This window comes from Pseudonaja textilis, chromosome 9, assembly GCF_049901715.1.
Source record: "Pseudonaja textilis isolate UNSWEBS1 chromosome 9, rPseTex1.2, whole genome shotgun sequence".
Lineage (NCBI taxonomy): Eukaryota > Metazoa > Chordata > Lepidosauria > Squamata > Elapidae > Pseudonaja > Pseudonaja textilis.
The window spans coordinates 23,457,614-23,481,143 of NC_141998.1; the positions used below are offsets into that span (position 1 = coordinate 23,457,614).

The following is a 23,530-nucleotide window of genomic DNA, read 5'->3' on the forward strand; positions in this document are numbered from 1 at the left end:
TTCAGCAGGTTCTGACTGGTTCTGGAGAACCGGTAGCAGAAATTTTGAGTAGTTCATAGAACTGGCCAATCCCACCTCTGACTGGCCCCACCCCCATCTCTTCTCTGCCTCCATCGAGTCCCAGCTGATTGGCTGGGTCTTCTTTGGTTGCCCTGCACAGGAGAACGGAGCTGGAAAGCAGGTTAGTGGGGTAAGGAGGGAAGGGGATTTTGCAGTAACCTTTCCCCAGGAGTGGGAGGGAATGGGGATTTTACAGTATCCTTCCCCTGCCATGCCCACCAAGCCACTGTCATGACCCAGGTGGAGACTGACTCTGAGGAAGAGGAGGAACAGCCAACAGGGAGTGGGAGTGTGGCTCCAGAGGTGGTGGAGGAGGCTGGGGAAAGGCAGAGGCCAGCTGAGCAGTCAGAGGAGGATCCAGGCCCATCCCCTATCCATCCTAGGTCACACAGGGAGGAGAGGATCAGGGAAAAGCGAGGTCTACTCAAGAGGAGATTACCATGATCCTCTTCGTGGCTTGCAGGTGGGAGCTATGTATATAAGTTTGCAACTGCGCAGTTAGAATTGCTGGAGTCAATTAGCGTTTACCTTGAAAGAGGTTTATCTTTGTTGACGTTCTTCCCATGGACTTTTCTCGGTTATTTGCCTGGAGTTTATGATTAGTTATCTTGGCTTGCTTTGGAATTCTCATCAATGCAGTTTGTTTTGGTTTTCTGTTAGCCTCATTATTTACTTTTGTGACTTTAAACTGTGCCTAATAAAACAGTGAAGTTAAGTTGAAGGCCTTACCGAACTTTAATATATGTTTTGGGTTTGGGGTTATTTTGAGAGACTACGGGTCATCACAGCCACGCCCATAGAACCAGTAGTAACATTTCTTGAATCCCACCACTGCTTAGCCCCCATCCAAAGGAGGGGATGAGGAGAATCAACCTCTATGGGAGGTAATTAAATGAATAAGCCAGCATTAAAAGATTGGTTTAAAGCTGGCAGAAATGGCGAGGTGAGCTGTTTTAGCAGGGGAAACGAAGAGACCAGCTCAAACTCTTCGTTTTCATCCCTAAAAGAGCACCAGACCCAATAGCTATACATAGAGAGAGAGCCAGTTTGGTCTATTGGTTAAGGCACCAAGGTAGAAACCAGGAGATGGTAAGCTCTAGTCCTGCCCTAGGCATGAAAGCCAGCTGGGTGCCTTTGGGCCAATCATCAAAAGACTATGAGTTCTAGTCCCATCTTAAGCACGAATGCCAGTCAGATGACTTTAGGCCAATCACCAGGAGACAAAGAGTTCTAGTCCTGCCTCGGGTGTTAAAGCCAGCTGGGTGATTTGGGGCCATTCATTCTTTCTCACCCAACCCACCAGACAGGATTATTCTTGGGGGGAGAAACAGAAGGAGGAAGGTGTGTTGGATATGTTCACTGCCTTCCATTAGTTTTAAAAAATAATAAAGGCAGTATACCAATAAAGAAATAAATTATGTAAACCAAGCCAGGATGTCATTTTTGATGTTCTGCAGTACTGCCATCAAATGGATAATGGAGTAGTAGGGAAGCACACCTTTGTGCCTCACGTTATAAAACTAGCTGCACAATGTATTATAAGATGAGATGCATCCCACATACACCAGGTGTATCCTGTTATAAAGCAAATTCCAAGAAAGCTGTTTATATTTGCACCAGATGTTATCTACTGAAGAACAACTACTAACAGCTTAATCCTTTCATTGAGTGAGAGAGAGAGAGAGGAGGAGGAGGAGGAGGAGGAGGAGAAGGAGGAGGAGAGAGAGAAAGAGAGGAAGAGAGAGACAGAGAGATATTGCTCACCTGTGCAGTTCGCTTCGTCAGACCAATCCCGACAGTCGTTGTCACCGTCGCATTTCCATGAGAGACGGATACACATCCCCGAATTGCAGCTGAACTCGTCATTCTGACACTGGTGGGCTTCTGAAAATCGCAGGACAAAATGGTGCAGGTGGAAACTTAGCGTATATCTCACTATCCAATAGGCTGACTCTAACTGAGCCTCGCACAATGCACTATGGTTTGTATAATCATGATTGATTGAATTAAACCATAGATTAACTCGTGTGCAACTGCCTGAGTCTGAAGGAAGGACCTAATCAATTCCTCTTTAGTCCCTCATCCTATTCCATCCCATCCCAACAGGCTTTCTAGAACAACATCCTTTCTGGAAAGAAAGAGAAAGAAAGAAAGAAAGAAAGAAAGAAAGAAAGAAAGAAAGAAAGAAAGAAAGAAAGAAAGAAAGAAAGAAAGAAAGAAAGAAAGAAAGAAAGAAAGAAAGAAAGAAAGAAAGAAAGAAAGAAAGAAAGAAAGACATGGTTGTGCTTTAGACAACAGGTCACAACACCTCACTGGAGTCAACTGGTGGAGAGAAATGCCAGATAAGGTGGCTCTCTCCGCAATGAGGTGGCTCTCCTCCTTTCTTCACCTTGCACAAGCCTTCCTCCTCATCCAGATGTTTGGCATCCACCCAAGTAACACTGTCACAAAATCTAGCAGCAGATATAAAATCCACCATTGTAGGAGTTTCATCTGGAGTTTACAAATGGGTCACGTTTGGACATAGTTCTTCTTGCCTGTTTCCTATGGGGGCACCAACTGCCAAACTATAAATCCCCAGCATGCTAGGTGTAGGATCAACCATCTAGTCCAGTGGTCGCCAACCAGTGGGCTGGGGACCACTGGTGGTCCGCGAGAAAAATTTGATGGTTGGCAAAGAAATGTCACCCCCAAAGCAATTAATCCAGGCTGCGCGGGAACACAAGGCTTGCATTGTGAACAACATGAGGTAGTGAGGGGAAGGGGGAAGGGCTGGGGGGAAACTTGCCCCACTAGCCCCAAGAGCCTGGCCTGGCCACCGGGCTGCTTCTTTCCGCTTCTTTCTTCTTCTGCTTTTGGCTGCATGCAAGGAAAGCAGCAAAAGTCTTTCTTTCTCTCCCCCAAACTCCGCCAGAAATGAGTCTTTGGAACCCTGCAAGGCCTCCTGCTCTTTTCTGGTGGAGTTTGGGGAGAGAAAAGAAAGACTTCTGCTGCTTTCCTTGTATGAAGCCAAAAGTCTCTCTCTCTCTCCTCTCTCCCTCCCCCGCACCCCGAATGGAGTTGGAGACAGTATCCTGCAATCCCAAATAAAGAACGATCAATTGGTAGGAAAACGGGGTGGGGAATTTTCCTGCAGCCTTTTGGGGGGGATTTTCTCTGGGTCATTGGTCTGCAGGATTTAAAATAATGAGTTTGGTGGTCCCTGAGGTCCAAAAGGTTGGCGACCCCGGCTCTAGGCAAAGCTCCTTCTGTATCCAGGGCAACAGAGAGACATTTGAGACATGTCCAAAGGCCCAGAGATTTTCTCCTGAGCTTACCACAGTGGCTCTCGTCACTACTGTCTCCACAATCATCCTCCAGATCACACTTATAGGACAGAGGGACGCAGGTCCCAGATTCGTGGCAACGGAATTGGGTGTCAGGATCACACACAGTTGTTGCTGTTGTAACACAAAGAAAAAAAAAGAGACCTTCCAACACCATCAATATCTCATTGGGAGACATCAACAGCACCATCAACATTAAAGCCGTCCCATCAGGGCTCATTTCAGAGCCACCAGGTCCCTTAGGCAGGTTTGGTAGGACCAGCATGAGGTCTAATAATGGAGGAAAGGGTTGAAGGACAAAATGCGAAGCTCCACCTTTGAAGAAGCTTCAGGGCCTCACTTCATTACAGGGCTGGAAGGGACCTTGGAGGTATTCTAGTCCAACTCTCTCTTGCTCAAGGCAAGAGTCCTTTTATCATCCTGGACATATAATTGTCCAATCTCCAACCTTTTCCTGAAAACCTCCAGCAATGAAGCACCTACAACTCTGGGAGGAAATCTAGTCCATTAATTGTTCTTCCTCCTTATTCCACCCTAATCAAAGGGAACCTTAGCTCTTTCTTCGCTGTTGACGTGATGTTTGTCAAGATTTATCTAAGGTTCTTTGAAGAGGGGCTTCTTTTGATCATCCACTGAAGCAAATTCTCCCTTGCCCGACCCCTCTAAGTATCTGCATGACTTACGGCAGTTCTTTTCATCGCTCATGTCCCCGCAATCGTTGTCATTGTCACATTTCCAAATGTTATTAATGCAATTCCCATTTGAGCATCTGTACTGGTTGGAGAGGCAGGTGTTTTCTGGATGTCGGTGGCATTGGAGAGAGGCAGAGGAGGAAAGCAGCACAAATAATCAACTCAACAACCATTAAAAAGAAAAGAAGAAAAAAGACAACCTGGATTTAATGAACCCAACATCTAGTCAACCATCCCAGCTCCCAACGAGAAGGCTTCCAGAAAAAGAGCCTTTGTGCGATGACCCAAAGGGGCGTGGCACAAAGGCAACACAGTCAGATAATCAGTAGGAGTCCCTTTATTAGCTCCAAGTTTGCCCCCAATGTCCTGGTTACCTTCTGGGCTGGAGAAAAAAAACTCTCCCAGGAACAGCCTTTGGCTGCAGAGAATCAAGTCCAAAATGTTGTCAACAAAAACTGTAACTATAAGTCCAATCAAGGCAAAATGAGGTAATTAGTCCGGCAGGGTAAGAGAAGGAATTCCAGACATGAAGGAATGGCAGCAAATCAACCCGGTTGGGAGGATGCCAGGAACGCAGATAACCAAAGTCAACACAAGATAAATTCACGTTTGTTCTCAACAGATGTCGCACTCAGCATGCATTTCTTTTAAACTCTCTCCCCTTTTAAACTCTTATCTGATAAGATAAGTTCACGTTTGCTCCCAACAACTTGCTGTGTGCAGCTTCCTCTTTTATACACTGTGTTCCCAGCTGCAGCTAATGAAGGGAATCAGGGCCCTTTCCTCCCCCGTAAGCCACGCAATTCACGTTGCTCCCTTCTCCGTTTCACCCTGCATGCCCTAGGATGAAGAGGGGGTGGGCCTGGGTCTTCCTCTGAACTCCCTCTCCCTTGTCCTACCTCTCTCCTGCTCTGCCCAGCCGGATTTTGCCCTTCCCCAGTTTCCTCCACAGTCAACGGAGCCACACTCCCACTCCCTGTCAGCTGTTCGTCTTCCTCCTCCGATTCAGACTCTGACAGGGGCATGACACTTTGTGTTGAAGAAGCTTCATAGCAGTTCCCAAAGACAATGTGTTCAGCAGTTCCCAAAGTTGATGTGTTCAGAACAATGTTTCTCAACCTCAGGCATTTTAAGAAGGGTGGACTGCCACTCCCAGAATTCTCCAGCCAGCTAAAATTGAGAGCTGCTGTAAAGCATCTTCACCACAAAGGCTATTTTTCTGGAAGCTTTGTTGCTGGGAACTGGGATGGTTGACTAGAGCAATTTTTCCTCAACCTCGGGCATTTTAAGATGGGTGGACTGCAACTCCCAGAATTCTCCAAGCCAGCTAAAATTGGGCAGGTTGGAAAATTTCAGGCCCAGCATTTGTGGATTCTGCCACTTTTCTCTCCCCAAATATTTCTGCCAAGAACAACGGTATTTCAGTCTCTATCCAGGACCAAACACCAATTCATGTTTTGGTCCAGGAACAAACCATCAAGAATCAACATGAATGGTTGTACATCAGGGGTGTCAAACTCATGTCGTCATATTGTCATCATGTGATGTATCACGACTTTTTTTCCCTCTTCACTAAACCAGGGGTGAGCGTGGCCAGCGCATGACACATCCGGCTTGTAGGCCGCGAGTTTGACACCTCTGTTATACATCAACAATTTTACATTTCTCTGGAACACCCTAAAGTACATTAAGGCTGTGCAACCATCCAGAAATTCTTTGGAAAGGATTACTTGGCCCAGGCAGAAACACAAGGCTACTCTTTAAAGCAGCTGCATCACTTCCCGGGATCCTGAACTGCCTCGTGATTCTACAGAAAAGATATAGATGCTTTACAGCAAGGGTCTTCAAACTTGGCAACTTTAAGACTTGTGGACTTCAACTCCCAGAATTCCTGAGCTAACATGACTGGAGGAGGAATTCTGGGAGTTGAAGTCCACAAGCCTTAAAATTGTCAAGTCTGAAGACCCCTGCTATAAAGGGTTACATTTACATTCCTACACATTGAAGCATTTTTCTGGCATCCGTACAATTCAGGTAATACATGGTGGATTGTTTTAAATGTTGTAAGCCACCTGGGGTCATCTATGTGCGAATTGGGTGGCTACATAAATTCGTGTAGTAAATAAATATAAAAGAATGCAATTTGAGATGTTATCTAACACTCTAGCAACCAGGTATATCTTTTACCTTCTTTTACGCAGGTGCCATTCTTCAAGTGATAGTTGGGTGGGCAATCGCATTGCATCTCCCCCGTTGGGAGCACATGGCTGGAGACTCCATCGGGGCATCGACAAGTATAGTTATTGTTAGCCCTGGGCAAACACAGGAGGTTGCATGGCTTGTCTGCACATGCATTCTTCCCTGTCCAGAGGAAAGAAGAAGGGAGAAAGTACTTTGTGAAGCAGAAATGTACATCATGAAACTTCAGGAGGAGATGTTGCCTTCCAGATGTCCCAAATATGTTTTTCCAAAAGACAACTGGGTTTTCTTGGGTTTTTTTAATTTGAAAACGCTCCGCTTCTCATCCAAGGAGCTTCTTGGATGAGTATTGAAAAGTTTTCAATGAAAAGAACCCAGAAAGTCCATGTCATGTGTCTGAATCTGAGGAGGAAGATGAATAGCTGACAGGGGGTGGGAGTGTGGCTCCGTTGGCTGTGGAGGAGGCTGGGGAAGGGCAAAGTCTGGCTGGGCAGAGCAGGGGAGAGATAGAACAAGGAAGAGGGAATTCAGAGGAAGACCCAGGCCCACCCCCTCTTCATCCTAGGGCACGCAGGGAGGAATGAGGAAGGGAGCAATGTGGGTTGCCTGGCTTACGGGGGAGGAAAGGGCCCTGATTCCTTTCATTAGTGGACCAATAAATACCTGTAGTCTTTCCATGGTAGAAGATTTTCATGTCCATCACGCTATTGAGATGGTCAACCAAGGTCTCCATTCTGGCTCCATTGTGCTTGGAGGCTCTAAAAATGCTCAGCTGAGACCAATCATTCCAATAGATATCATTCTGGGAAAAACAAAGCAAACCTTTTCATCTTTAAACGTCCACTGGAGAGGTAGACATGAAAGACATAACCATACAAGCAAGTCCCAAACCATGCTAATTGTGCAAATACTTTGCAACATTTAGCCTCTACCACATTCATATTACACACATGAAAGTTGACTTCACATGCAACACTAAGCCAAGGACCATACCTTTATAAAGCATAACATAAATAATTATGGTAGGGCACACAACAACCCTTCTTTGATCTGTACAAGCAAGCAACAACCCAGGATGGCTAGCTGTGCTCTGTATCACATTCATACCGATTCCGAGAACTAATAACAAGCTGCCTGGATATTATGGGTATTGAAGTCTAATGTGCTTGGTCAAATTTGTCTGAGCTGGGAAGCTAAGCAAGGTAAGGTTGGTTAGGACTTGGATGAAAAAAAATATTAGAAATCCAAGGACTGTAGATTAAATTAGGAAATTATAAAAAGTCATAGAAAGAGCACCAAAATTTTCATCCTACTGGATTTGTCCATAAAGCCCCTGGGAGTTAAACACAGTTCTTTTTAACACCTAGAGGGTTCTAGATTGATTGGGTCTATTCTATTATAGATTGTGCCCGCTCTATCATAGAGGGTTTTAGATTGATGGTGGCCGCTCTATCATAGATGGTTCTAGATCGATAATGCCCATGCTATCATAGAGGGTTCTAGATTGATAACACCTCCTCTATCACAGAGGGTTCTAGATTTATAATGCCCACTCTATCATAAAGGGTTCTAGATGGATGATGCCCAATCCATCATAGAGGGTTCTAGATTGACAATATCTGCTCTATCGTAGAGGATTCTAGATGGATGGTGCCTGCTTTACATAGAGGAATCTAGCTTAATAATGCCTACTCTATCATAGATGTTCCATCCAGAAGAGTACCTTAAACACAGCAATGGCATAGGGATGAGGAAGACTATCCAAGATCACTGATCTCTGCATGCCGTTGAAGTCGACCCGCTCGATCCTGTCCATGTAGGCCTCCGTCCAGTAGATCCAACGATCATCTGCCGAAATTCCATTTGGCCACTTGACGCCCTCGGAGACAATGCAAGTAGCAGAGGAGCCATCCATTTCACTTCGATAAATACCAGGCCGGGAATCCCCCCAATCTGTCCAGAACATCAGTCTGGGAATAGAAGTCATAACCAACAAGAGGTAAAGAAAAACATGACGCCTGAGTCAAGCCAGAACTAGGATTGAATGCCATCCTCTTGATTAGTTCATGGAATGTTTCAACCCAGACCAGGGTGAGATTCAAAAATCCCAGCAACCAGTTCACTGCCCAGTTGTTGGGCGGGCGTGGCCATGGGTGGCGTGGCCTACTGGATCTTCTGGGAGGGCTGTTTTTCGCCTTCCCAAGAGTCCAGAGGCTTCCCTTGGGCCTCTGGGAGGGTGAAAATGGCCTCTCTGGGCTCTGGAGGCCTTCCAGAAACAGGAAACAGGCCTGTTTCTGGACTTCTAGAAGGCCATTTTTTTCCCCTCCTAGAGCTTCTGCACAGACCCTGCATTTACCTGCATCAAAAATGGGCCGCATGGAGATTCCTGGGGGGGCAGGGCAGGGCGGGCCAGCCGGTCAGTTCAAATACCAGTTCAGCGAACCAGATGCAAATTTAACATCCGGTTCACGCAAACCAGTCCAAACCAGTAGAATCCCACCCCTGACCCAGAGGCATCTCAAGGTGTGAGATTCGGCTTTCTGGATGGTTGCTTTGGCGTCCGGGTTGCAAGCCCTTTGACTCCAGAGAGAACACAAACAAAATCAAGCGATAGGAGGCTTCCTACTTACCCTTCTTTGGGCACCAGAGTTAGGGCTCGGGGACGCTCAAGCACTGAGGCATTTAAAATGGTAAGACGCAAGTCCCCATCTGGGTTGGCGACCTGCGTGAAAGACCACAAATGGGAGAACAATGATTCCACCAGGCTACTCTTGCTACTGAACTAGCAGGAAGCACTTGAGTGATAGGCCTCCTTCTGGAGTTGTTGGGCTTCTTTCCTACAAACAGAAGGCGGCGTACCTCGATTTTGGGGATGCCAGCATTCACCCAGTAAAGCAGTTGACTGATGGACTCAAAGACCAATGCTTCGACTGTCTCCAGGCCGGTGCCGATGATAACTTCCTGCCCAGAACTTCCGTTGAGACAGAGACGCTGAAAATAATGGATCAAAGCCATTAGGGAAGCTAAGGAGAGCAGTGCGAGAAGAAATGATGGAGAACATTCACTGGCATGGTAGCCTTAAGACTGCATCTCATAGAACAGGTGTTGGCTGGGGAATTCTGCAAGCTGAAGCCCATAAATCCACAAGCCTTAAAGTTTCTAAGTTTGGACACACCTGGCCTAGAACTTCCAGCCATTAGTGGTGGTCATCTTAGAAGAGGGAGCACCTAGGTTAATGGTGGCTAACCTTTGGGGGCTCCTGTGCCAAAAATTGTGCATGTGCTTGCATGCGCTCATGCTCAAGTGCCAGCACCCAGAAGGGAATGTGCGCGCTATCCCTCCTCCACCGTCCCCTTACCTGCACTGCACCTCCCAGCTGATTTTGGGTCAGTTTGAGGCCTTTTTCGGCCTCCCAGAGGCTTGAGGAAAGCTTCTGCAGCCTTTGCAGGCCAAAAAATAGGCCTGTTTTGTCACTTCTGGTATTTCCGGAAATACAGGAAGTGGTGAAATGGGCCTATTTTTCACCCTGCAAAGGCTGCAGAAGCTTTCCTCAAGCCTCTGGGAGCCCGAAAAAGGCCTCAAATCAGCCCAAAATCAGCTGGGAGACTTGCGCATGTGCAGTGAGGTAAGTTTGCCTGCGGCTCGCATGTCGGCACAAATGGCTCTGCGTGCCACTTGTGGCACGTGTGCCATAGGTATGCCATCACAGACCTTCCTTCTGGGTCAACTTCAACAAGTAACAAACACCCACATTATACTTTATATCCCACTTTTTCTCTACCACCCCATTCAAAGAGGATACACAAGATCTTTGGAGGAAGTATCTTTGGAGGAAGTAGAGATGCTGGCAAATCTGAGACCTGAGGGGTTTATTCCAGCTGGAGAAACAAGCTAAAGTAATGCATTCCCAAGATTTCCCCAAAACGTTTTTTTTCTCTCTCAGTAGAACCTGAGTAAGTGACTTTGAGCTGCTCCCCAAACCCACCGGGACTCAAACCCCATCAACACTGAAGCCATGTTCTGAAAACAGAAGGCTTAATTTCCTGCTCCATCAATCTTCTTTTCTTTCTGTCATTTGATCAGCCCCAAGCTGCCACAACTAACCATGATCTCCACTCTCTTAAAAAGGCAGGTGTACCGATTTTCCCCTTGGCACAGAATTTCCTCGCTTCAGGGGAAAAAAAAAATCAAAAATCTGGAACCAAACAGCCCTGGAGAGTCACAGCCTTCCTCGGTTACACCGCAACAAGTCACAAAAAGGCCTCGAGAATTTTGTTCCGACCTCAGAAAGACGTGTCCTGTCTTGTTTCGAACTTAAAAGGTTCAAAATAGACTGTTCCCCCCCACAAAAAAGACTGTTCCAGAGGTGGTATTCAACCGGTTCTAGATGACCTATAAGGTCCCTTCCAACTCCGATTATCTGTTATCTGGCTCGCATCAAGGGACAGCACAAAGAAGTCACTAACCTGGATAATTTCAAGAGTCACGTCAGCCCAGTAGAGGCAGTTGTGAGTGTAATCGAAGTCGAGGGCCACCGCCCCACGCAGCCCCGTCAAAGGCAAATCTTCAGTCAGTCCAGATGAGAGATCGTACCGGTGGATGGAATACCTTGTTGAATACAAGATGAACTCATTTTCCTCTGCAAAGAAATCAGCCAAGGAATGAAGTAGGGATTTGACATTTGGCAAGGAGCTAAGCTCAAACATCGGCAAGGGATGACTGTAAGCACTCTGGTTCTATAGCATCTTTCCTAGATGATGTCAAGACTGAAATGTCTTGATTTTCCTCCAAAGAAGGCTCAGATTTAAGCACAATCCAATGAACTTTTTTAAAAAATGTATGCCATATTGCAAAGTCCCCGTTTTTCACCGCCAACTATGTATTTTTATTTAGACAAATGGTTATCCAATCTCTTCTTAAAAACTTCCATTGTTGGAGCATTTACAACAAGTTGTTCCACTGATTAATTGTTCTAACACCCCAGGCATTTTTTCTTAGTTCTAGGTTGCTTCTCTCCTTGATTAGTTTCCACCCATTGCTTTTTGTCCTGCCTTCAGGTGCTTTGGAGAATAGCTTGACTCCCTCTTCTTTGGGGCAACCTCTGAGATACTTGAAGACTGCTATCATATCACCCCCTAAGTCCTTCTTTTCATCAGACTCGACATACCCAATTCCAGCAATGGTTCTTTATAAGTTTTAGCCTCCAGTCCCTTAATCATCTTAGTTGCTCTTCTCTGCACTCTCGTTAGAATCTCAACATCTTTTTTACATTGTGGTGAATTTAAAGAAAAGATGGAAACTTCCCATCCTTCCCAGCGTTGGCCAATTTTAAGTCCCTTTTATTTCAAATAATTTTATTTTTTAAAATATTGCCTGAACAATGCTGTAGTAGAATAGAATAGAATAAAGAATAGAACAGAATAAAGAATAGAATAGAATTCTTTATTGGCCAAGTGTGATTGGACACACAAGGAATTTTGTCTTGGTGCAAATGCTCTCAGTGTACATAAAAGAAAAGAGACATTCAAGAGTCAAGAATCAACAGGTACAACACTTAATAATAGTCATAGGGTACAATAAGCAATCAAATCATACTAGGAATGGAAGTAGATATTTTCCAATCGTTTCATCAAAGCTACTGTCTTACCAAGCAGCAAAACCTGGTCCATTTGGGCTGCTCTCAAAAGAATTAAGCGTGTGTTCATTAGTTACCAGGAGTCAAGATTAACACGAGGCAGACTTTATCTTCCTGATCTGCAAATCTCACAACTTTGACCGTACCGTTTTTGCAACAACTTCCTCTACCCCTCCTTGGCTTACCTGCTAATGGACAGGGAACCGTTTCCCCTTCTAACCGGGCCTCTACGTCACCTCCAGAACATGTGTCGCCGGATATCTTGCGGTAACTAACATCAATAAAACAAGAGTGTTTTGTCAGAGACACACACAGTTGTAACCCAAGTGCCCCTATCAAGTTAACAGCACTGGGAACATGCTACTTTAACCTACGCAGATGACAAATTATTTTCTGCAAGTGTTTGGATTTTGGAGGGCAATGCATCTGAAACACTACAAAAAAAATTGCAGGTAATATATTAATTGATTGCATTGGAGTGGTGCGGTGGCTTAGAGGTGGAACTCTTGCCTCACAATCAGGAGGCTGTGAGTTCGATCCTGAATAGAGGCAGATATTTCTCTCTCTGGACACACTGAATAACAGATAATTGCAAATTTAATAGCTGCTTTTCTGAGAAGTTTAAGTAAAGCCTAAAATCCTCCTACTCCCCCAACCTTATCCTTTCCTCTACAGAAGCTCTTTTAATCAGCTATCTAGATTGTTGGATGTTCTATATACTGTTTCGACTTCAATTCTCATCTTGGTCTTGACTGCACTATCAGGAAACGGTTTATTGTTTTATAGTGTTTTTTAATTCTTTTACGATGTTTAATTTATTTAATTGTCTGTGATGCACAGGATTGCCTACTCCTCAGATAAAACTATGCAAACAGTTTGTAACATCCAGTTCTCTTCATCTCAGTCAATCGTTCCTCTTTTAGGACACAACCGTATATTTAAATTTCTATTTCCGCCTCCCTCCAAAAAGCTTTGCAAAGGAGCTTGATAAATCTTGTAGTCGGTAAATCTCGCAACCTACCCTCGTGTTTTTTTGTAGGTTGATCCAACAGGGCACAACACAGGAGGCGAGAAAAGTTTTCCAGCAAACTCGGGATCCGGAATGCAAACTTCTAACGACAGGTCCTCACTTAGTTTGAAACCAAAATCGCTAAATGGGAGAAGTTTAAAGAAAAAGAGCAAAGCAAAATATAATATTTCTTCCAGTTGTTGTTCTTGTTGCGGAGAATTTGGTTTCAAATCTTAGAAAATCAAGAATTCAGGAATTGCAACCGGTTAAATTGGATTATCATACAGAGAACTTCCAAGGTAGAGTTTCTCAACTTTTGGCAATTTTAAGAAGTATGGAGCCAAGAGAGAGGGAATTTGGAGGAAGACCCAGGCCCACCCCCTCTTCATCCTAGGGCACGCAGGGAGGAACAGAGAAGGGAGCAACGTGAGTTGCGTGGCTTAGTGGGGAGGAAAGGGCCCTGATTCCCTGCATTAGCTGCAGCTGGGAACACATGTATAAAAGAGGAAACTGCGCACAACAAGTTGTTGGGAGCAAATGTGAATTTATCTGGCATCGTCATGGCTTATCTGTGTTCCTGACGTCTTCCCAACTGTGTGAGTTTTGCCGTGCTTTCAAGTCTGAAATTCCTTCTCCTGCCCTGTCAAGTTAATTACTTCAGCTTCGTTTGTTGGGATTTTTAATTACAGTTTGTATGTACCTTGTTTTGGACTGAATTTTCTACAGTTAAATGCTGTTTCTGGGAGAGTTTTTCTCAAGCCGAAGGTAACCTGGACATTGGGGGCAAAGTTGGAGATAATAAAGGGACTCTTATTTCTTATTTGGCTGTGTTATCTTTGTGCCACGCCTCGGGTCATCAGTTTGTGCGGGAATTAACTAGATCTGGTTTTGCCCTCCGCAGTGCTGAAATGATGCACTCAGTAAAGTTCTGCATTCGGAGATTGAATCATCACTACTGCGCTTGCTTTGGTTGGGTTTGTCAGTTGGAATGTTGACAAATGGTTGAGGCAAATCCACATTTCCAAAGGTGCCCAACGAAAGAAGGTGCCCTCTACCTTGAAAGTCCCCATCCTCCAATATTCATCACAACTGTCGCTCACCAGAGACCTCGACTTACCACTCGTAGTCTTCCCTGGTGCAGGAACAATTGGAGACCAGGAACGGTCGATCGAAATCCTCCCCGTTGAAACAAGTGGCGTGAGGCGTTCGCCTTTTGAAGACCGTCTTGTGTCCCAAGAGACACTCATTCCCACGTTCATCGGAGGGAGACCACAGTTTATAATCATTTTCTGTGCAAGGCACCCCTAGGAAATCATCAGGGGGTTAAGTTTTAAGTTGCGGGGAATGGGCAGGGAGAGGATAACCCTGCCATGCTACAAAGACAAGCTTTGGCCCACAATGAAGGTCAAGAAAAGCCATCGGAGGCCAACTCCTTCCTTCTCTTACCGAGGACATCCGTGGTGTTGATCTGCAGAATCAGCCAACTGTGTCCGTTTTCTTTGTAAGACCCAAAAATGGTGAAGATGGTGCTTTTCTCGCCCGGTTCTGTCAGCAGGCCATACACAAAGACCGGCTTTTCGGAGAACGTGAAGGTTTTCCAGGTTTCCCCTTCATTCGTGCTATACCTACACAGAAAGAATGGCAAGGAGATGCCTGCCATACCTTGGTTTAGGTCCTTCTCCCTTCCAGCATCTTTTGTTTCGGATAGCCCCCGTTTCTTGCTAATTGCCTCTACGTTTAGGGTATAGTCTCTTGATGAATGTATCCTTTCTTTTATGTATACTGAGAGCATTTGCAGCAAGACAAATTCCTTTGTGTCCAATCACACTTGGCCAATAAGGAATTTTATCCGTGCTGATTTGGTCTTCTTCCTACACATGCTGGGTTGTTTTTCCCCCAAATCCAAGACGCAAACTAAATTTCTCACTGGGATGGAACACAATCTGTTGGAATCTTTGGCTATAAAGATTAGGTGATGATTAGGGAACTGGAGACTAAAACATATGAAGAACAGTTGCAGGAACTGGGCCTGGCTGGTCTAGTGAAGAGAAGGACCAGGGGAGACAGGATAGCAGTCTTCCAATATTTGAGAGGCTGCCATAGAGAGGTAGGGGTCAAGCTACTTTCCAAGGCATCCAAAGGCCAGACAAGGAATAATGGATGGAAACTGATCAAGGAGAGATTCAACCTGGAAATAAGGAGGAATTTTCTGACACTGAGAACAATCAACCAATGGAACAGAAGTTGCCTTCGGAAGTTGTGGGAGCTTCATCGCTGGAAGCTTTCAAGAAAAGACTGGACTGCCCTCTGTCAGAAACGGTGTGGGGTCTCCTGCTTGGGTGGGGTGGGGGTTGGACTAGATGACCTCCAATGTCCCTTCCAACTCTGATTATCTTTTTACCTGTTTAACCTGTGTGAAATTATCCCTCTAAGTTTTAAGATTTAGATCATGGCTATCGAGACTCCTTTTAACGTTCTCCCAGGTGGTCAAAAGCACCTGGGAAGTTGGAAGGTAAATTTATCCCAGTTTACGGACTCAGCCTACCGGGATAGGCAGACGTATGGGTGCTTTGCTTACTTCAGCTGGTTTGTTTCTGACCCCTGTGTCACGGCCATGAGGATGCCCCCGTGGTCTCCCCAAGAGTAATAATGGGGCCCAGACAGCACCTGAGAGAGGAAGCAAACAAAGTCACTGGACTAAGATGGCCACAGATCAATATCAGGCAGCAAAAGAGAAACATAACCACGTATGCATAGAAAAATTCATTCGGCATTCTGAAAAGTTGATATTCATGTCCCTGCTTGCTCTAAGAAATACATCCAAGGCTGATCTCATCATTTTCCCCATTGAGGAATCACATTACTGGAGCCGCCTCTCCCTGAAAATTTCAGCAAAATTGCCGACGTTCATTTGAAACACCTTTATGCATTCGCGACAACTTATCTGGGGTTAAATACCAACGATACATCAGCCTATAAAAATGTTCTTTTAAGGACCCTTTGATTCCCACAATGGAGGAATGACTGCAGAAGTTTGTGGGGGTTTTTTAAGCGTTATTACATATAAAAATTCCATTTAATTATGTTTTGTTTTGTGTCTTCGTTGTTAAAATCAATAAAATTTGCTTAAAAAAAAAATTCCATTTCTGAGTAAACAGTGTGTAGTCTGGATATAAATAACTTTGAGAAATAACAATCATAATGTTTACAGTAATTGGTATTAGATAATAATAATAATAATAATAATAATAATAATAATAATAATAATAATAATAATAATAGTTGGAGCCCTTGGAGCAATACCTAAAGAGCTGCTTCGCTATTTGGAAATCCTGAATTTATCAGACTTGAATACCCTGATTCTACAAAAAACCACCCTACCTGGAACAGCTTATATCCTCCAACGCTACCTGAACAGTTCCTAAGCCCTTGGTTAGGACTCGAGTTCTTGAGCTACCAACCAGCCCCAAGGCTGTGAATCTCACTAAAGATTAATTAATAACAACAACAATAATAATAATATTTGCTTATCCATTTTAGCAAACTTTGCCGATACAATAAAACCTTCTCTTATATTTCCATGTTTCTAACTTCTGTTTTTAATTGGCTAACCATCTATAAAATGAACCCCATGTTAAAAAGTGAAATGGAGCGAAAGGAAAGAGCAGAACGAGGAAGGAGCAAGGATAAATGAACAGAGAGAAATAAGAGCAACTAGAACCACCTATTTATAAGTAAAGCGATGGAAGAAGAAATAAAATTACTGTCAGTGAATATAAATGGACTGAATTACCCTATGAAAAGGAAAAGGACTTTTACTAAATTAGGAAAATTAAAGTTAGATTTAATCTGTCTTCAAGAGGTCCACATCAAAAAAAAAAAAAAACCATAACAAACTATTGGAATATCTTAAAATTGGGAAATTATATTTTTCACTAGCATAGCTGCAGAGGTTGATGGTGTTAGCAGAGATGGCTAAACCGACTGCTTTGATCAAAGGATAAAAAAATACAACTACTTCTGTTTCTCCTTGGAAATCGCTTCTGGACTTTGGGCTCGAGGAGGGGAAAAAAATGAAAATTTCATTTTGGGTTTTACCGATCAGATGCTCCCAAATATCTTTGCATCTTGTGAGGCCAGAGGCCAAGCAAGAAAAATTAAAACCCCTTTTTGCTTCTTCTTCTCAGGCTGGACAGGAGCCAAACCAAGCCCGCCCCGTCCCCAAAGAGGAAGGGGAAGTGGCTGCGTTCATAAGACCTTTGCAGATGTCACATTGTCGGATGAGCTCGGCTGCAAAGCCCAGGGCTGAAAGCAGCCCATCCAAAAAGCCAAGGGCACCTCCATGAAGGGGAACCAAGCCTCCCTGGGAAGGCAAACGGCCAAACTTTTTTGGTGGCTCACCCTGCGGTCTCCCCTCCTTGCCATGATCGGATCATCTCAACACCCTCAAACGAGGCATTTGTGGAAGAAAAGACGGGGGCACGGAGGTAGGCAGGTGAAGGACAAATGCCGTTCACCATAAATGGGCAGCCACTTTTCTCTGAAGAGACTGGGGTTAGCTTTAAAGCCTTCTTCTTCTTCTTCTTCTTCTTCTTCTTCTTCTTCTTCTTCTTCTTCTTCTTCTTCTTCTTCTCCTTCTTCTCCTTCTTCTTCTTCTTCTTCTTCTCCTTCTCCTTCTCCTTCTCCTCCTCCCCCTCCTCCTCCTCCTTCTTCTTCTTCTTCCTCCTCCTCCTCCTTCCAAAAGGCAACTAGAATTTTCTTCTTTTTTCTTTGAAAACATTTCACTTCTCATCCAAGAAGCTTCTCCCGTTCTGGCGTGGAACGGAGTTCAACCAGTTAGAACTGAAAAATCTTCCTGGATGAGAAGTGAAACATTGTCCAAGAAAAAAAAAACTCCAAGAAAGTTGCCTTTTGTGGGGGTGGGGGGGAAATACCTTTGGGGCCACCATGGCCTGAATGATTGAGAACCTCCATAGACACTAAACCTAGCTTCGGTTCTTTCGATTCGTTTGGCCAAACTAAGAAAAACGATGTAGCTTCCGCAACCCTTAGTCAATACGGTTCAGATTATGCTGGCTGGGGATGATGGGAGCTGGGAGAGAGGGGTCAAAGCATCAGGAAAGGACAAGGTTAGGAGGCAGATAGTTAACCCAAATCAGTATTTCTTGGAAATTAAACGAAACTAAAGTCCAAACTCCCCACATCGTCATCTCTGGATGAGATGGGGAGCATATAAATCGAATGAATGAATGAATGAATGAATCAATCAATCAATCAATCAATCAACCAATTATAGAAGCTGTTCAGCCAGAGAAGCACAGGGTGGTGCATGGTCAGCTGTGGCGCAATCCTTCCTCCAGTATTGAAATGCCTCTAGAGCCATGATGGCAAACCGATGACACACGTGCCGCAGGTGGCATGCAGAACCATTTGTGCAGGCATGCGAGCCCCAGCCAAACTTACCTGCACTGTGCATGCACATGCCTCCCAGCTGATTTTCGGTCCGTTTGAGGCCTTTTTTGCCCTCCCTGGGACTCGAGGGAGGCCAAAAAAGAGGCCTTCTGGAAATACCGGAAGTGCCGAAACTGGAAGTGCTGAAACCAGACGTGCCGAGACGAGCCCGTTTTTCGGCCTCCAAAGGCTGCAGAGGCTTCCCTCGAGCCCCAGGGAGGGCAAAAAAGGCCTCAAACGGGCCGAAAATCAGCTGGGAGGCGCGCGCCTGCACAGTGCAGGTAAGGGGGGGGTTGCGTGCGCATGCGGGCAAGGAGCATTGCATTGTGGGTGCGCGCACATGCTTTCAGCACACCACAACAAAAAGGTTCGCCATCACTGCTCTAGAGCTGCAGGGATGCCCTCCACTCACCTGCCCCCCCAGGAGGGCCTGGCATTTCCTTACCTCCTGCCATCTGACGCCAGCACTGCTGGAAATGTAGACATTCATTTTGCTTGCCATGTTCTTCCCCACAGAACCTACAAAGAGAAGGACGTGAATCTCGGGGAAATTCTTCAGACCTTTCAGTGCCTCAAGACCAGGGGTGTCCAACTCGATTTAATTGAGGGCCACATCAGGGTTGGGTTTGACCTCGGGCGGGGGAGCTTGTCCATGGGGGCATGACCAGTTTGATGTTACTTGTGTCGGGCTGCCTGTGGTGGCCCAAGCGCTCTGCCAGCAAAAACAGGCTCCCGAGCTCAGTTTTTGGCTGCGCCAGCCTCCCGTAACCCCCTGCCAGCGAAAACGGACCTTGGGAGAACCACGGGCGACCCTCCTAAGCTCTGTTTTCATTGGCAGATGCATCGCGGGCCAGTCCCTCGCTGTTTTCAGGACGGCCCCGCAGGCTAGACCCAAGCATCCCATAGGTCGGATCTGGACCCCAGTGTCAACTCCTAAAATATTTCTCTGGTCTTTTTTAGAGTTGCCAACAGAAAGGGAGGGGGAAGCAGTGCAGCAGCTTGCAAAACCAAAACTGCATTCCATAAATGTTTTCAAAGATAGTAACTAGGTGATTGAAGTTTCTGCCAAGCAAAATTCTAACTGGAGAGCATGATTGATGACTCTGGGCTATGGATGTGTCCCATTGGAGAATATGAATTATGATACACCCAGGGGGTTGGGGGAAAACCAGTGTCAAGGGTGGTAACGAATGATATGTCTCAGAGTTGGCTACACCCAGGCAATGCCAGCATGTTTACTCCTAATAAATCTTCTTTAAGTTTTGGAAGTTTAGCTCGAGACTCATGATTTAAATGGGGGGGTAACTGCCGGAATCCTGACACCCAGGCCTTGAGTTTGACATCCCTGCTCAAGATGGTGCCCGTGACTACAAAACAGAAGCCCAATACAGGGGGTCCTTGACTTACAACAGTTCATTCAGTGACTGTTCTGAGTTCCATTGGCCCTGAAAAGAAAAAGTGACTTATGGACGTTTTTCATACTTAGAACCGTTGTGGCATCTCCATGGTCAGGTGATCCAACTTCATGCGCTAAGCAACCGACTCATACTTATGACGGTTGCAGTATCCTGAGGTCACATGATCAATTTTTGCTACCTTCTGACAAGCAACCTCAGTGGGAGGAGCACAATTCACTTTGCAAACAACAACCACAGTGATTCCCTGAACAACTGTGTCGAGGAAGGTCGTAAAAGGGGGCAAAACTCACTTCACAGCCGTCTCACTTAGCAACAAAAATTTTGGGATCACCTGTGGTCATAAGTCGGGGACTACCTGTATTTTAGGGCCACACTGCTTTTCAACGTTGGTGTGATGACCCAGGGTGGGATACAAAATAAACACAGTCACCGAAAAAAAAAGGTGAAGCCCCTTTTATTCCTTCACTTCGCTTCCAAGCTCCAAATATCCTTGACCGTAGACAAAAAAACTCCCACACAAGCAGTTACAAGAAGGAGGAAATGCCGTTTAAACTATAAAGAGTAAAAGACAACACAAACCAGGCAAGATAAGGGCTTGAAGACGTCCACAGATATCAGAACACACACTGGGAAGGACGCCAAACTCAGAGAGGAACAATAAACTAGAGATATTTCCATGCTTTGTTTCCAGCAGTCGCCCATACGCATGTCAGTCCTCTTATTCAGTTGTCACAGCTGCAGCCCATGAAGAGGATCAAAGCTCTCTCCTCCCAAGTAGACCATGTCTCTCCCTTATCCTCTCCTCCCTGCGTGCCCCAGGATGGAGAGGGGATGGGCCTGGGTCCTCCTCTGACTGCTCAGCCGGCCTCTGCCCTTCCCCAGCCTCCTCCACAATCTCCAGAGTCACACTTCCACTCCCTTCCACCCACTTTGAAGTTGCACGGACTTTGACTCCCAGAATCCCCCACCAGCGTCGCCAGCCAGCCAAGCCAGGGAGAAAGCAAGATGTAGAAGATTATCATTAATTGGGTTTTAACCATCAACCCACCAGAATTTAAGGAGAGGAGAGTGAGAGGATGGAAAATAATATGATCTACCTGTTGCAATGATCAGTCCGGGAGCGGATTCCTTGGATAGGATGGGCATTCGGCGCAACTGGAAGTTGAGCAGCTGGCTGAGCCTTTGGGCCAAGTGAAGAGAACAGCCCAAAGAAAGCTAGTGAAGAGGAAACACAGAAAGGTCACTTGCCTTGTCCTGCCAAAAGCAAGATGCATTTAATATTCTGGAATCTCAGTGTCGCAACAAGAACCCTCTTCAAAAATCGCACGACAGTGTCAAAAATCTGCAGCTAATTCTTACACACACGTGTTTATGCACTTGTCGTTTCAGTTGCATGCTAAAAAAAAAAAAACACCTTTAAGAGGTAAAAGCACCTCTGGGACAACCATGACCTGGAAGACTGAGAAGCTCTACAAATTTTTAGCTACACAATTTGGGACGGACAGCCTTGGAATAGTGTGGAAATAGGAATGGATTTCCAGTGGAAAAAATTGCAGACTACAGAAACCAGGAGAACCACTCAGGTGAATCCAAGGACACAGATAAACCTCCAAGTGGCCTCAACGACCCTCTAAAAGGATGCAAATGACCAGCTGTCTGCAAGGAGTATAAATCCTTCCATTCCCCCACCATTCAGTCAGAGTTGAAGAAGCTTCTTAGATGAGAAGCAAAATGACTTCAAAAGAAAAAAACAAGAAAGTCCAGTTGCCTCCTGAAAAAGCGCCTTTGGAACAAGCACAAGTTTAGCGAGAGAAAATCATTTGTTCAAAAAATATGGACGTGGATGGGAGATTGTGCACACGATCCAGAACCTCTGCTGTCCACGGCGGCTCGCGCACCACCAACGATGACCAACGAAGGAAGATAAGCTCACCATGAGTTGACGTTCCTCCAACTTCACCTACTTTTACAACCTACGTGAAGCCTAACTGGGACCCTGGAATGCAACGAGCGATCCAAAAGCCTTCAGAGAGGTAGCACCATTCCGTCAGTCGTTGGCATCATTACCTCACAATTTATCTTTTCGCCATAGTGAGTATACTCTGGAGGCTGGAGAAATTCCCAAGTCCCACCTTTGTCGAAGGTGATGACCGAGCGCATATTCTCGTCGCTGAACGAGCCGTTGATCAGGGTGGTGATATAGACCCCCGGAATGCCCTCAACGCGGTGGAAGTCTGCAAAAGGCTCGCTTGCAAAGTATCTGTCGAAAGAAGATACTCACTCACCTACCAGTCCTTCGAGGAAAGCTGAGACAACAAAACCAACACGGCGAGAAACACCGGATTCAACTTTATGGATATACAACACTGTGCAAGAGTCTTAGGCCATTTGCTGTTTTAGCAAAGTTTTAATTTCGTCTTATAATGACTCCGTAATCCCTTACATCGGGGTGGAGTCAGGGAAACTGCATGGACCAGAGTGTTTACTGGCCGAATGCCCTTCCGGTTGCCATTGCGGAGTTCGCAGTAGATAATTATATTCATCATTCCCAGAGAGAGAAATATCTGCCGCTACCTAGGATCGAACTCACGGCCTCCCAATCGTGAGGTGAGAGCTCCACCTCTAGGCCACCGCACCACATTTTAGCAAAGTTTTAATGATCATCCTTAATTATTTTTCGGTTTTAGATACCACATTTTGGATACCACATCTAGGTCAACTCATAAAATATTTCTCCGGTCTTTTTAGAGTTGCCAACAGAAAGGGAGGAGGGAGCAGTGCAGCAGCTTGCAAAACCAAAACCGCATTCCATAAATGTTTTCAAAGATAGTCTCCAGGTGACCGAAGTTTCTGCCATGCAAAATTCTAACTGGAGAGCATGACTGATGAGTCTTGGCTATGGATGTGTCCCATTGGAGAATATGAATTAGGATACACCCAGGAGGTAGGGCGAAAATCAGGGTCAAGGCTGATAATGAATGATGTGTCTCAGAGTCGGCTACACCCAGGCAGTGCTGGCATGTTAGCTCCCAATAAATCCTTTTTAAGTTTTGGAAACTTGGCTCGAGACTCATGATTTAAATGGGGGTAACTGCCGGAATCCTGACAGGTTGCCCAAGACTTCTGTACTGTACTGTCAGTTGTCATGCAGGATCTTGAACTGTTCCCTCCATTTTATCTTTTCTGCCAGATGAAGGCAAGTGTTACCTATTCATCTCTCTCCAGGAAGTCGTCTACCTTCTTACCTTACTAAGGTGTCGCTGCCTGCTCCACCAGGACTGTAATACAGGATGTTTTCCAAAGTCAACGAAAAATGAAGGCCTTCAGCTTCGGAGATATAGAGGCTGGTGCTGTTGTTACTATAAGTGACGCACACAAACACCTGGTCTTCAGAAGTGTCCGCAATATAATATTCCTTCAAGACAAAATTTTGGGATGGAAAAATGTTTTTGTTTTATATGGGTGATAAAAAGCATCCGAGCAAGCAAAGTGGCTCAGACGTGTGACGTCTAATCTCAAAAACGCCAGCAAAATCTCACACCTTTGCCAAGAGTTCACTGTAACTTTAAATTAGCCTCAGTTTTTCCCAGCTGTGCAATGGGCATAATGCTAATATCTTGTAACCCACTGAAAATAGCCAAAAGATGGGGGTTATTTTCTTTGCAAAGCATTTGTTTTAAAGGATGCCTGCAATCCATGGAAACACGCAAAAAAAAATATATCTGAAAGCAAGCATGCCG

General features: G+C 45.3%; 1 protein-coding gene and 1 long non-coding RNA gene across 2 annotated transcripts in view; one reads left to right on the forward strand and one right to left on the reverse strand.

The window, feature by feature from the left end:
- LOC148125063 (uncharacterized) overlaps window positions 1–23,530 on the forward strand; it is a 558,115-nt gene that overhangs the window by 266,914 nt on the left and 267,671 nt on the right. The window lies entirely within an intron of this gene.
- Window positions 1–23,530, reverse strand: part of SORL1 (sortilin related receptor 1) — an 87,962-nt gene that overhangs the window by 35,344 nt on the left and 29,088 nt on the right. Inside the window, exons 8-25 of the mRNA XM_087939151.1 lie at window positions 23,036–23,205; window positions 21,858–22,050; window positions 20,888–21,005; window positions 18,818–18,891; window positions 15,500–15,588; window positions 14,368–14,546; window positions 14,039–14,225; window positions 12,934–13,062; window positions 12,098–12,183; window positions 10,744–10,916; window positions 9,137–9,268; window positions 8,908–8,999; window positions 8,001–8,247; window positions 6,941–7,079; window positions 6,266–6,439; window positions 4,070–4,183; window positions 3,378–3,500; window positions 1,825–1,944 (exon numbers count right to left, since the gene is read on the reverse strand). Of these exons, the coding sequence (XP_087795277.1) occupies window positions 1,825–1,944; window positions 3,378–3,500; window positions 4,070–4,183; window positions 6,266–6,439; window positions 6,941–7,079; window positions 8,001–8,247; window positions 8,908–8,999; window positions 9,137–9,268; window positions 10,744–10,916; window positions 12,098–12,183; window positions 12,934–13,062; window positions 14,039–14,225; window positions 14,368–14,546; window positions 15,500–15,588; window positions 18,818–18,891; window positions 20,888–21,005; window positions 21,858–22,050; window positions 23,036–23,205 (2,539 nt within the window). The remainder of the gene's footprint in view (window positions 1–1,824; window positions 1,945–3,377; window positions 3,501–4,069; window positions 4,184–6,265; window positions 6,440–6,940; window positions 7,080–8,000; window positions 8,248–8,907; window positions 9,000–9,136; window positions 9,269–10,743; window positions 10,917–12,097; window positions 12,184–12,933; window positions 13,063–14,038; window positions 14,226–14,367; window positions 14,547–15,499; window positions 15,589–18,817; window positions 18,892–20,887; window positions 21,006–21,857; window positions 22,051–23,035; window positions 23,206–23,530) is intronic.